This window comes from Pseudophryne corroboree, chromosome 12, assembly GCF_028390025.1.
Source record: "Pseudophryne corroboree isolate aPseCor3 chromosome 12, aPseCor3.hap2, whole genome shotgun sequence".
Taxonomy (NCBI): domain Eukaryota; kingdom Metazoa; phylum Chordata; class Amphibia; order Anura; family Myobatrachidae; genus Pseudophryne; species Pseudophryne corroboree.
Genome location: NC_086455.1, coordinates 131,788,843 through 131,802,621, shown reverse-complemented (window position 1 = coordinate 131,802,621; position 13,779 = coordinate 131,788,843). Strand labels below are relative to the sequence as shown.

The following is a 13,779-nucleotide window of genomic DNA, read 5'->3' as shown; positions in this document are numbered from 1 at the left end:
TCTCAATGGGGGTTAAATTTGGATGGACAGTCTTTTGCTTACGTATATTCATTTGGACGTCTGATTCCAAGATACGATTAAAAGTCTATAGATTATAATTGTTTGACACTGGGTCCAATTTAGATTTAGGGCAAAAAAAATTAAATTGGTAATTTGTATATTTGAATGTTTCCGTGTACAGCAAGTTCAGCTGTATATTATGCTACGGTAGCTTTGACCTTGCTGATTTTTGTTTGTAACCCCATAGGCTGAAAAGTTTTAGTCATTTTGATTTCAAGCATGCACCAGAGAATGTTGAATATATTCCACTTTTTAAAATTGCCACTCACTGTGCAGCGTTCGAGTATGCAGACTACAGTTTACAATTTGATTTACATTTTTACTGATCCGAACTATTTGACTAAATTTGCCACCAAATTCCATTTTAATCAGTATGTTTATGGATTCCTTATAGAATACGGGATTTACTTCCAACATTCGCTCTCAAAATATTGGCTGGAGATTAGCAAACTCACAAGAATTAACAGCTCCTGAAACAAAGTTGTCAGCGCTTTCTTCCTCCATTCAGAGCCCATGTGTAAGTGCAGGTAAGAGTCAGGTTTCCATATACAATTATAGGGTTCATTTGATTAAACCTGGAGCAATTTTTAAGTTTTTAGGCTTTGTGTCTTAAAATATGTGGTACCGGCATATAATAGTGTTTATGCTAGGCTTTTTTTTTTTTTTTTTTTCCCCCCTCAATTTTTTATTGGTTTAAACAAAGTGAAAGCATGACATACAGTGAATATGATATCCAATTTCACGATGACACAAAAAAAGCATCATAGGCATAAAACTCCATATGTAACCGAACAGAAATATCGACGGACAAACCTAGAGAGGGTTGACACAAAAGGGCAAGACATAGACAGACAGGGAAAGACAGTGGAAGTACATCAAAAGTACCAACTATATACAAAATACATGAAAATCAACACAGTTCAAGAGTCAGAATCATCTCCATGGGAATGCAGAACAGTGAGATCTACAGGCTCACTATATATTGTGAGCTGTCCACGACTCCCTGTATTTGCTCTACTTAAACCACTTCATATCTGTTGGAGAATAATTACAGTTGGCGGTTTCAAATAAAAAATGCTTGAGTCATGAGACGTATATTAGGCACAGAAGCCGACTGCCACAGTTGTGCTATAGCATCTTTGGTGGATATTAAATTATGACCTAAAATATAGGCATCTCCACAAAGCAGTGTCTGTCTGGGCAGAGTGGTGAAATAAACTAAAGGATCAGCAGGCACAACTACATTCAGTACAGCATGTATAAGATAAAATATTTCAGACCAGAGCAGCCTCAGAACAGTACATTCCCAGAATATATGATAAATAGTCCTGACAGAACCACAATTCCTTCAGCTGTGCCGATAGGTGATGGGCTATATGTTGTGTTGCCTCTCTGGCATAAAATACACCATCTGACAAAGTTTATAAAACATCTCAGAATGGCTCAAGCATTTGGATAGTTTAAAACAAGAGTGAGACATAGAGTCCCATTCATCTTCTCGAAGTACTCTAGCCAAGTCTCCTTCCCACTTAACATGAGCTGGTAGTATCCTATTTTTAAGGTTCAGCACCATATACTGATACCACTTTGATATACCACCTCTGTGAGAAGGTGAAGTCAGACTAGAATGTAACAATTTAGGGAAGTGGGGGGAGAGCAAGCGCTTTTTCAAGGTGAGAGTTCAACCAATGATGTAGTTGCAGACACTTGTGAAAGTCATGTGTAAGGACGTTAAATTGTGTCTGAATTCAGGAAAAGGAAGCTAAGATTCCCTCAAAAACATTTTGGAGATTTGAAAGGCGCAATGCAATCCACGAGTCAAGTTTCAAGTCAGGAATGAGCCGTGCAGTAGTTAGAAAAGAGTGGTCTGGAACAGGCAGCTGAATATCCGTGTCAGTAGAAACAATCCAATGCCACACATCAAGATTGTTTTAAATCTCATCTCCCGGGCCACACCACTTAGGCATAGCTTGTTGCAGGAGCCATATCAGATCTGAAAGAACTAAAGGACTCGCAAAAGAACGCATAATCAGCACTCAAGGTTTTGTTGAGTTGCCTACAAACCAATCTCTGACTTTGGATGCGGCCAGTCAGATAAACAGCGTTAGCAGCGGCAGGGAAGGGAAACTTCTTTCCGCTTCTGCTGTCAGGCGGATGGTCCGTCCACCTCCCTTCATTCTCCCCTACTGATTACCGAGCTGCCGATCACTGCTGATTGGTCAACACAGCAGGACCCCCCCACCCAGTGGCTATGGACATACTCCGTCCCAAGCCACCTCCAGACCCCCCATGTATACCTGGTGGCTGTCCTAGCTTTCAAAATGAAAGCCGCAATGGTCTCGATGTTCTCCATCGATGCTTGGAAAAGAAATGGAGAATTTTTTTTTATAGATAGAGATATATATAGATAGATAGAGATATATAGATAGATAGATAGATAGATATATAGATATATATATATATAGATATATATATAGATATAGATAGATATATAGAGATAGATATATAGAGATAGATATATAGAGATAGATAGATATATAGATATATATAAAATAGAGAGAGAGATATAAATTGTGTATGGGCCGGCACTCATCCCAACTGCCTTGGCTTACCCTGGGTTCCTCCTAATGCAAGACAATGCTAGACCTCATGTGGCTGGAGTGTGTCAGCAGTTCCTGCAAGACGAAGGCTTTGATGCTATGGACTGGCCCGCCCGTTGCCCAGACCTGAATCCAATTGAGCACATCTGGGACATCATGTCTCTCTCCATACACCAACGCCACGTTGCACCACAGACTGTCCAGGAGTTGGCGGATGCTTTAGTCCAGGTCTGGGAGGAGATCCCTCAGGAGACCACCCGCCACCTCATCAGGAGCATGCCCAGGCGTTGTAGGCAGGTCATACAGGCATGTGGGTGCCACACACACCTGACCCTCATTTTGACTTGTTTTAAGGACATTACATCAAAGTTGGATCAGCTTGTAGTGTGTTTCTCTGACGTCCTAGTGGATGCTGGGAACTCCGTAAGGACCATGGGGAATAGCGGCTCCGCAGGAGACTGGGCACAAAAGTAAAGCTTTAGGACTACCTGGTGTGCACTGGCTCCTCCCCCTATGATCCTCCTCCAAGCCTCAGTTAGAATTTTGTGCCCGGCCGAGAAGGGTGCATTCTAGGAGGCTCTCCTGAGTTTCTTAGAAAAAGTTTAGTTTTAGGTTTTTTATTTTCAGTGAGACCTGCTGGCAACAGGCTCACTGCATCGAGGGACTAAGGGGAGAAGAAGCGTACCTGCCTGCTTGCAGCCAGCTTGGGCTTCTTGGCTACTGGACACCATTAGCTCCAGAGGGACCGAACACAGGCCCAGCCTCGGAGTCCGGTCCCAGAGCCGCGCCGCCGGCCCCCTTACAGAGCCAGAAGCAAGAAGAGGTCCGGAAAATCGGCGGCAGAAGACATCCAGTCTTCACCAAGGTAGCGCACAGCACTGCAGCTGTGCGCCATTGCTCCTCAGGCACACTTCACACTCCGGTCACTGAGGGTGCAGGGCGCTAGGGGGGGGCGCCCTGAGCAGCAGTAAAAACACCTTGGCTGGCGAAAATACATCACATATAACTCCCAGGGCTATATGGATGTATTTTAACCCCTGCCAGAATATAGCAAAGAGCGGGAGAAAAGTCCGCCGAGAAGGGGGCAGAGCCTATCTCCTCAGCACACTGGCGCCATTTTCCCTCCCAGCTCCGCTGGAAGGACGTCTCCCTGACTCTCCCCTGCAGTCCTGCACTACAGAAAAGGGTAAAACAAGAGAGGGGGGCACTAATTTGGCGCAGTTTGATAATATCAGCAGCTATAAGGGAAAAACACATTATATAAGTGGTATCCCTGTGTATATATAGCGCTCTGGTGTGTGCTGGCATACTCGCCCTCTGTCTCCCCAAAGGGCTAGTGGGGTCCTGTCCTCTATCAGAGCATTCCCTGTGTGTGTGCGGTGTGTCGGTACGATTGTGTCGACATGTTTGAGGAGGAAAATGATGTGGAGGCGGAGCAATTGCCTATAATAGAGATGTCACCCCCTAGGGAGTCGACACCTGAGTGGATGGGCTTATGGAAGGAATTACGTGACAGTGTCAGCTCTTTACAAAAGACAGTTGACGACATGAGACAGCCGGCTACTCAGCTTGTGCCTGTCCAGGGGTCTCAAAGGCCATCAGGGGCTCTAAAACGCCCGTTACCTCAGATGGCAGACACAGACGCCGACACGGATACTGACTCCAGTGTCAACGATGAAGAGACGAATGTGACTTCCAGTAGGGCCACACGTTACATGATTGAGGCAATGAAAACTGTATTACATATTTCTGATAATACAAGTACCACTAAAAAGGGTATTATGTTTGGTGAGAAAAAACTGCCTGTAGTTTTTCCTGCATCCGAGGAATTAAGTGAAGTGTGTGATGAGGCGTGGGTTTCCCCCGATAAAAAACTGATAATTCCTAAAAGGTTATTATCTTCATACCCCTTCCCGCCAGAGGATAGGGCACGTTGGGAAACACCCCCTAGGGTGGATAAAGCGCTCACACGCTTGTCTAAACAGGTGGCACTACCCTCTCCTGAGACGGCCGCCCTAAAGGAACCTGCCGACAGAAAGCAGGAGAATATCTTAAAATGTATATACACTCACACGGGTGTGATACTGCGACCAGCAATCGCCTCAGCCTGGATGTGCAGTGCTGGGGTGGCTTGGTCGGATTCCCTGACTGAAAATATTGATACCCTAGATAGGGACAGTATATTACTGACTATAGAGCATTTAAAAGATGCATTTTTATATATGCGTGATGCACAGAGGGATATTTGCCGACTGGCATCAAGAGTAAGTGCGCTGTCCATTTCTGCCAGAAGAGGGTTATGGACGCGGCAGTGGTCAGGTGATGCGGATTCCAAAAGGCATATGGAAGTATTGCCTTATAAGGGGGAGGAGTTATTTGGGGTAGGTCTATCAGACCTGGTAGCCACGGCAACTGCTGGGAAATCCACATTTTTACCCCAGGTAGCCTCTCAACATAAGAAGACGCCGTATTATCAGGCGCAGTCCTTTCGGCCCCATAAGGGCAAGCGGGCAAAAGGTTCCTCTTTTCTGCCCCGTGGCAGAGGGAGAGGAAAAAGGCTGCAGCAAACAGCCAGTTCTCAGGAACAGAAGCCCTCTCCCGCCTCTGCCAAGTCCTCAGCATGACGCTGGGGCTTTACAAGCGGACTCAGGCACGGTGGGGGCCCGTCTCAAGAATTTCAGCGCGCAGTGGGCTCACTCGCAAGTGGACCCCTGGATCCTTCAGGTGGTATCTCAGGGGTACAAATTGGAATTCGAGACGTCTCCCCCTCGCCGTTTCCTAAAGTCTGCCTTACCGACGTCTCCCTCCGACAGGGAGGCAGTATTGGAAGCCATTCACAAGCTGTATTCCCAGCAGGTGATAATCAAGGTACCCCTCCTGCAACAGGGAAAATAAGATTTCTCTTTCATCCACTAGGGGACACTGGAGTCCTATACAGTAGGGGTGTGAAGCCTTGAACCGGAGGTGTGGCACAATCTTAAATTAGCATTGTCTGCACAGCCGGCTCCTCCCCCTTCACATCCCTCCTCCCTCAGTTTGAAGAATTGTGCTGGAGGCACAATACGTGGAGCACTTGAGCTCCTGACAGAAATATCTAAAAGGGGCTGCGTAACCCTAATAAAGGGGGGACAAAGCTGCCTAAGATCAGAGAGACAAAGATCCCTATTGAAGGGACCTGCATCTCTCCACAGGAGATCCTCAAATCAACAAATAGTGAGTACTGGTAAAAGCTTAGGCTAGGGATCCAGTTAGAAAGGATATTTACTTTTATTTTTTTTATTTTTCTCTCTCTATAAAACCTCTACTGCAAAGATTGTCTAAACTCCCTTTTATACAGCTAATCAGGGAGGATGGGCATGGCGGCGCGTGGGAGACTTAGTGCGGCGCGGGACTAAACAGCCTGTCTTCCCTGTAGCAGGGGGGGACGGCAGAAGCGACGCGCTGCACAGCAAGAACAGAGCGGAGAACGGGCGCCGCTACGGGAGACGGACCCGTCGCGCGCGCCAGCCGGCGGCCCCTGGGCGACCTGCAAATGCGGGGACTCGTGTGCGGAGAGCATGGGCACCGCTGCGGAAGACGGACCCGTCACGTGCGCGCCAGCCGGCGGGTCCGGAGCGCGCTGTACAGCGGCAGAGGGGGTGATAAATGTTAAAAACAAACAGCACAGAGAACCACACATATGAACTTACATAGTGGGGATCAAGTTTGCTCGTTTTGGCGCCAGGATGAGGTGAGGGATGGGTCCTCCCCTTCCCCCACCAGTAGTGTACAGAAGCAATAACTCCCCCTGCTGCTCGGCCTGGTTAGTACAGGCATAAGATAATAGAGAGCGTTAGGAAACAGCTCCCTCTGCTGGGGAAATGTGTGTGTGTGTGTGTGTGTATATGTGTATATATATATATATATATATATATATATATATATATATATATATATATATATATGAGGATCTCCTGAAAAATTAAACTTTACAAATTATATTTTCAAGGGACGTCTGTTCAAAGATCCCGGAGAAAATACACAGAAGCAAGCCAACTCTAACATCGTAGCTGAATTACAGTTGGGGTGTGAGGGTTGAGAGTCGGCTGGTGTTTTAAATTTTTTATTTTTTTAAATTTTTTGACCTGTTCCTTTTATAAAGAAATGGGGACATGTAATTCCAGCCGGGTCCAATACCTTTGCTTCCGTCATCCCCCAGTCTTTCTCTTCCTAGTTTAAAGGGTGAAAGCGCTGCGTAATACCCTGGTAAGGGGTGTTAAAAAGAAAAACAACATGTCTAAGGCTACCAAGACCTCAAAGACCTGCTATGTTTGTACGAAATGTAACAAGAAGAGCACGCGGGTTGGCAGCTTCGGGGTGTGCGACTCCTGCTTAGACAAGGACGCTCAACCTGGGAGCAGTGCTCTGCCTAAGGCTTGGGAAGACAACCTTGCCAATAGAATCTCCAAGGAAATGGCAGAATCCCGCAAGCAGCAATCAGAATGGGCTGCGGGATTCTCAAAGACAATGGAGGAATCTCTCATTAAGTTAACACCGCCCGCACACGCAGAAACGAGTGTGCGCAAGGCTGTTAAAAGAACTCTTCCTATTATACCAGAAACTGAGGAGGAAGAGTTTTCTTCTGGATACGGAAGAAGGTGAGTTAATTGAACCTAACCTAAACGCTGATTTTCCTGAAGAAGACTCGGCGATCTCTGGTCTGGATTCCTTAATTGACGCGGTTGAGGACATCCTAAGCTTTAAGGAAGAGGAAGTCCGGGAGCCGGAGGATTTCGATTTGTTCGAATCCCAGAAGCCGCGTTCAGCAGCGTTCCCCATTCCTAAATCCCTCCAGTCTCAGATGGAGGAGGCTTGGAAACAACCTGACAAACGTTTTCAATTTCCGAAACGTTTTCAGGTAACTTACCCCCTACCTAAGGGTGTAATGGACAAGTGGGAAAACCCACCGGTAGTGGATGCTTCACTAGGAAGGTTGTCAAAGAAGACAATCTTGCCAATTCCTAACGTAACTACTTTAAAGGATGCGTCCGACCGTAAGGTTGAGACTGCGTTAAAATCAATATTTGTAGCAGCAGGTGCAGCGCAGAGACCTGCGATCATCTGTGCTTGGGTCAACAAGGCCATGGGTGCATGGTCCGGCCGTATTGTACAAGCTATTGAGGAGGAAAATAGCTTAGAAGAGATTACACAGTTGGCGGAACACATTCGAGAATCTGCTACATACTTGTGTCAGGCTTCTAAGGATATTAGCAGAATAGTTAGCGCATATCTGCATCGGCCATATCGGCTAGGAGGATTTTATGGCTCAGAGAATGGCAAGGAGACTCTGACACCAAAAAGGCGGTAGAATCCATCCCCTTTGGGGGTGAAATGCTGTTCGGATCAGAGTTGGACAAGTGGATTTCGCAGGCTACAGCGGGGAAGTCCACTTTTCTGCCTACTCCTTATACGAGAACCGCTCCACAAACTAGGAGAGGTTATTCGGGACCATCGTTTACTTCATTTAGATCACAGTCCTTTCGAGCCCGAGGTAGAGGTTTCGGTACACAAGCACGCGGGGGCAGAGGTAGAGGCCGCTCGCAAGCAGCAACCAGAAAGCAGGATAAACCTGCTGACAAGACCGTGGCATGACGGCCTCCCAGCTCACCTGGGGTCCCCCTTGGTGGGCGGCCGACTGGAAGGTTTTCAGGACATTTGGGCCAAAACCTCACCAGAGCTTTGGGTGAACAACCTTAATCTCTCAGGGATACAAACTGGAGTTTCAACAGAGGCCTCACAGTCAGTTTTTTACAACAGGATTGCCTCAGTGCCCTCAGAAAGCAAGGGCACTACGGGCAGCAATTCAAAAATTACTACAAGCAGAGGTCATTATTCCGGTTCCCGCTTCTCAGAGAGCAACAGGGTTCTATTCCAATCTTTTTGTCGTGCCAAAACCAGACGGGACAGTCAGACCAATTCTCAATTTAAAAGTTTTCAACCAGTTTTTAAGAGTCTACAGATTCAAGATGGAATCAATCCAATCGTTATTGCAGGCTTAGAACCAAGCGAGTTCATGGTATCCATGGACATAAAGGATGCATATCTGCATATCCCAATCTGGGCTCCTCACCAGGCTTACTTGCGGTTCGCACTGGTGTCGGAGCACTACCAATTCCGGGCCTTGCCGTTCGGTCTAGCGTCAGCCCCAAGAATTTTCACAAAGATCATGGCGATCATGGTGGCAGGACTAAGACTGTTGGGGGTCACGATTATACCTTATCTGGACGATTTACTGATCAAAGCTCCATCTCAGAATCGACTGATCAAGGATGTTCAGACATCCCATCAATTTCTAATTCAACATGGATGGATTGTCAATTTCAAAAAGTCCAACCTCATACCGACTCAACGGATTCAATTCCTCGGTCTCATCTTGGACACGGTCCTATTACGTGTGTTCCTACCAGAGAACAAGGTACAGGACCTACAGAGATTAGTGGCTCAGGTACTGAGGACGCAGACCGTTTCTCTGCACCTCTGTGTGAAACTTCTCGGGAAGATGGTGGCGTCGTTCGAAGCTCTCCAGTACGGCAGACTTCATTCACGACCATTCCAAATGAACCTCATTGCTCAGGGAGCAGGCTCACACTGGCTTCTCCAACGGAAAATTCGACTTCAACCACAAGTAAGGGTCTCCTTGATATGGTGGTCTTTACACAAGAACCTTACAGCCGGCAAGAGATGCGGCATTTGGGATTGGAAGATCTTGACGACGGACGCCAGTCTCAGAGGTTGGGGAGCCGTCCTAGCCGACCATCAGTTTCAGGGACGATGGACGCTACAGGAAAGCAAATTACCCATAAATATCCTCGAACTAAGAGCAGTCTACAATGCTCTTCTCTTAGCAGAGGACCTAGTCATGAATCAAAACATCAGGATTCAGTCAGACAATGTCACGACGACGGCTTACATAAACCGTCAAGGAGGAACAAAGAGCAGGATGGCGTTAAAGGAGGCCACAAAGATCTTGTTGTGGGCAGAAAGACGAGACATCATTCTCTCCGCAGTGTTCATTCCAGGGGTGGAGAACTGGGAAGCAGATTACCTCAGTCGCCAGGACATGCATCCGGGGGAGTGGTGCCTTCATCCACGGATTTTCAACATGATTGTGAGAAGATGGGGTCTACCTCAGGTGGACCTAATGGCGTCTCGACAAAACCATCAACTGCCCAGATATGTGTCAAGAACTCGAGATCCAGCAGCAGAAGGAGTGGACGCATTGACACTTCCGTGGTGTTACAGAAGGGTTTACATATTTCCACCATTCCCACTCATACCCAGGGTTCTGAAAAGAGTAAAGCGGGAACGAGTGTGGGTTATTCTAATCGCACCAGATTGGCCCCGCAGGAGTTGGTACACCGACCTGCGAGGGTTACTGGCGGAGGATCCTTGGAGGTTACCTCAGAGAGAGGACCTGCTATCTCAGGAACCGTTCCTGCACCCCGACCTAAACAGGCTGCGTTTGACGGCGTGGCTATTGAAACCCGGATCTTAAGAGACAAAGGGATCCCACGAACGGCCATTCCTACAATGATTGCCGCTAGGAAGCCGGTCACAGCCAGGCACTACTACAGGATTTGGAGACGGTACATGGCTTGGTGTCAGGAACGGGGATGGAACTCATCAAATTTCCATTTATCGCGACTTCTATTGTTCCTTCAGGCCGGTCTAGAAGGAGGACTCAGACTGGGCTCTTTGAAGGTTCAGATTTCGGCTCTCTCCATCCTTTTCCAACAGCGGCTAGCATCCTTGCCAGAGATTCAAACCTTTTTACAAGGGGTTCTGAGGATTCAACCCCCTTTTCGTCCTCCCATGGCACCATGGGACTTAGGTTTGGTGTTAGAATATTTGAAGTCACCGGCCTTTGAGCCGTTGACAAGTACAGACCTGAAATATATTTCTTGGAAGGTCACGTTATTACTAGCCTTGGCTTCGGCTAGGCGGGTTTCTGAGTTGGGAGCTTTATCCTGTAAGAGCCTTTTCTTAGTTTTTCATGAGGATAGGGCGGAACTCCGTACAAGAGCAGACTTCCTTCCGAAGGTGGTGTCGGGGTTTCATGTAAACCAACCAATAGTGGTCCCGTCTTTCCAGGGTCTCACAGATGAGGACGTGTCATTGGATGTTGTCCGAGCTTTACGGGTATACGTACAGGTTACGTCGTCCTTCAGAAAGTCGGACCATTTGTTTGTTCTTTATGATGGGCCAAAGAAGGGTTGGCCGGCCTCTAAACAGACCTTGTCCAGATGGATTAGACTTGCTATTCGGCAGGCTTATATTGCCTGTGGCAAACAGATTCCGGTTCAGACCGGTGCTCATACTTCCCGATCAGTGGGTGCCTCGTGGGCGGCTGCCAGAGGTGCTTCCACTACTCAACTTTGCAGAGCGGCGACGTGGTCTTCAGCCCACACGTTCGCAAGATTTTACAAGTTTGATACTTTTGCGTCCGGAGAATCTAAGTTCGGACGTTTTAGTTTTGCAGGCACTCCCTCCCTGGGGGAAAACTTTGGGACGTCCCCTACTTTATAGGACTCCAGTGTCCCCTAGTGGATGAAAGAGAAAAGAGGATTTTGGTACTTACCGATAAATCCATTTCTCTGAATCCTCTAGGGGACACTGGACGCCCGCCTCGGTGCTGTCAGCCTGCTGTGTTCTAAGTTCTTGTTTTAAACAGTTCGTGCAAACAGCGTTAGTTGTTCGGTTAAGAGTTCTTGGTCGCTGTTTGATATGTTGTACGGTTCGGTTCCTCGCCATGGGCTATAGTGTCATGTCCGATTCTCTCAGTCACAATTCTTCAAACTGAGGGAGGAGGGATGTGAAGGGGGAGGAGCCGGCTGTGCAGACAATGCTAATTTAAGATTGTGCCACACCTCCGGTTCAAGGCTTCACACCCCTACTGTATAGGACTCCAGTGTCCCCTAGAGGATTCAGAGAAATGGTTTTATCGGTAAGTACCAAAATCCTCTTTTTACTTACCGGTAAATCTATTTCTCGTAGTCCGTAGTGGATGCTGGGAACTCCGTAAGGACCATGGGGAATAGCGGCTCCGCAGGAGACTGGGCACAAAAGTAAAGCTTTAGGACTACCTGGTGTGCACTGGCTCCTCCCCCTATGACCCTCCTCCAAGCCTCAGTTAGGATACTGTGCCCGGACGAGCGTACACAATAAGGAAGGATTTATGAATCCCGGGTAAGACTCATACCAGTCACACCGTACAACTTGTGATCTGAACCCAGTTAACAGCATGATAACAGAGGAGCCTCTGAAAAGATGTCTCACAACAACAATAACCCGATTTAGTTAACAATAACTATGTACAAGTATTGCAGATAATCCGCACTTGGGATGGGCGCCCAGCATCCACTACGGACTACGAGAAATAGATTTACCGGTGAGTAAAATCTTATTTTCTCTGACGTCCTAGTGGATGCTGGGAACTCCGTAAGGACCATGGGGATTATACCAAAGCTCCCAAACGGGCGGGAGAGTGCGGATGACTCTGCAGCACCGAATGAGAGAACTCCAGGTCCTCCTCAGCCAGGGTATCAAATTTGTAGAATTTTGCAAACGTATTTGCTCCTGACCAAGTAGCTGCTCGGCAAAGTTGTAAAGCCGAGACCCCTCGGGCAGCCGCCCAAGATGAGCCCACCTTCCTTGTGGAGTGGGCATTTACAGATTTTGGTTGTGGCAGGCCTGCCACAGAATGTGCAAGCTGAATTGTACTACAAATCCAACGAGCAATAGTCTGCTTAGAAGCAGGAGCACCCAGCTTGTTGGGTGCATACAGGATAAACAGCGAGTCAGATTTTCTGACTCCAGCCGTCCTGGAAACATATATTTTCAGGGCCCTGACAACGTCTAGCAATTTGGAGTCCTCCAAGTCCCTAGTAGCCGCAGGCACCACAATAGGTTGGTTCAAGTGAAACGCTGAAACCACCTTAGGGAGAAACTGAGGACGAGTCCTCAATTCCGCCCTGTCCGAATGGAAAATCAGATAAGGGCTTTTACAGGATAAAGCCGCCAATTCTGACACGCGCCTGGCCGAGGCCAGGGCCAATAGCATGACCACTTTCCATGTGAGATATTTCAAATCCACGGATTTAAGTGGTTCAAACCAATGTGACTTTAGGAACCCCAGAACTACATTGAGATCCCAAGGTGCCACTGGAGGCACAAAAGGAGGCTGTATATGCAGTACCCCTATTACAAACGTCTGAACTTCAGGGACTGAAGCTAGCTCTTTCTGGAAGAAAATTGACAGGGCCGAAATTTGAACCTTAATGGACCCCAATTTCAGGCCCATAGACACTCCTGTTTGCGGGAAATGTAGGAATCGACCCAGTTGAAATTCGTCCATCGGGGCCTTACTGGCCTCGCACCACGCAACATATTTTCACCAAATGCGGTGATAATGTTTTGCGGTTACATCCTTCCTGGCTTTGATCAGGGTAGGGATGACTTCATCCGGAATGCCTTTTTCCTTCAGGATCCGGCGTTCAACCGCCATGCCGTCAAACGCAGCCGCGGTAAGTCTTGGAACAGACAGGGTCCTTGCTGGAGCAGGTCCCTTCTAAGAGGTAGAGGCCACGGATCCTCCGTGAGCATCTCTTGAAGTTCCGGGTACCAAGTCCTTCTTGGCCAATCCGGAGCCACGAGTATAGTTCTTACTCCTCTCCGTCGTATAATTCTCAGTACCTTGGGTATGAGAGGCAGAGGAGGGAACACATACACTGACTGGTACACCCACGGCGTTACCAGAGCGTCCACAGCTATTACCTGAGGGTCTCTTGACCTGGTGCAATACCTGTCCAGTTTTTTGTTGAGGTGGGACGCCATCATGTCCACCTTTTGGTTTTTCCCAACGGTTTACAATCATGTGGAAGACTTCTGGATGATGTCCCCACTCTCCCGGGTGGAGGTCGTGCCTGCTGAGGAAGTCTGCTTCCCAGTTGTCCACTCCCGGAATGAACACTGCTGACAGTGCTATCACATGATTTTCCGCCCAGCGAAGAATCCTTGCAGCTTCTGCCATTGCCCTCCTGCTTTCCGACTGGATCAACACCGGCTGACCTTGAAGCAGAGG

At 47.7% G+C, this 13,779-nt stretch overlaps 1 protein-coding gene across 5 annotated transcripts in view; it reads left to right on the top strand.

Annotated features, from left to right (window-relative positions):
• Positions 1–13,779, top strand: part of ARHGAP11A (Rho GTPase activating protein 11A) — a 188,912-nt gene that overhangs the window by 148,963 nt on the left and 26,170 nt on the right. For 3 of the 5 annotated variants that reach the window (XM_063948031.1, XM_063948032.1, XM_063948034.1), the window contains one exon: positions 455–587. In XM_063948031.1, coding sequence (XP_063804101.1) covers positions 455–587 — 133 coding nt within the window. The remainder of the gene's footprint in view (positions 1–454; positions 588–13,779) is intronic. The other 2 variants (XM_063948035.1, XM_063948033.1) reach the window with 1 other exon arrangement.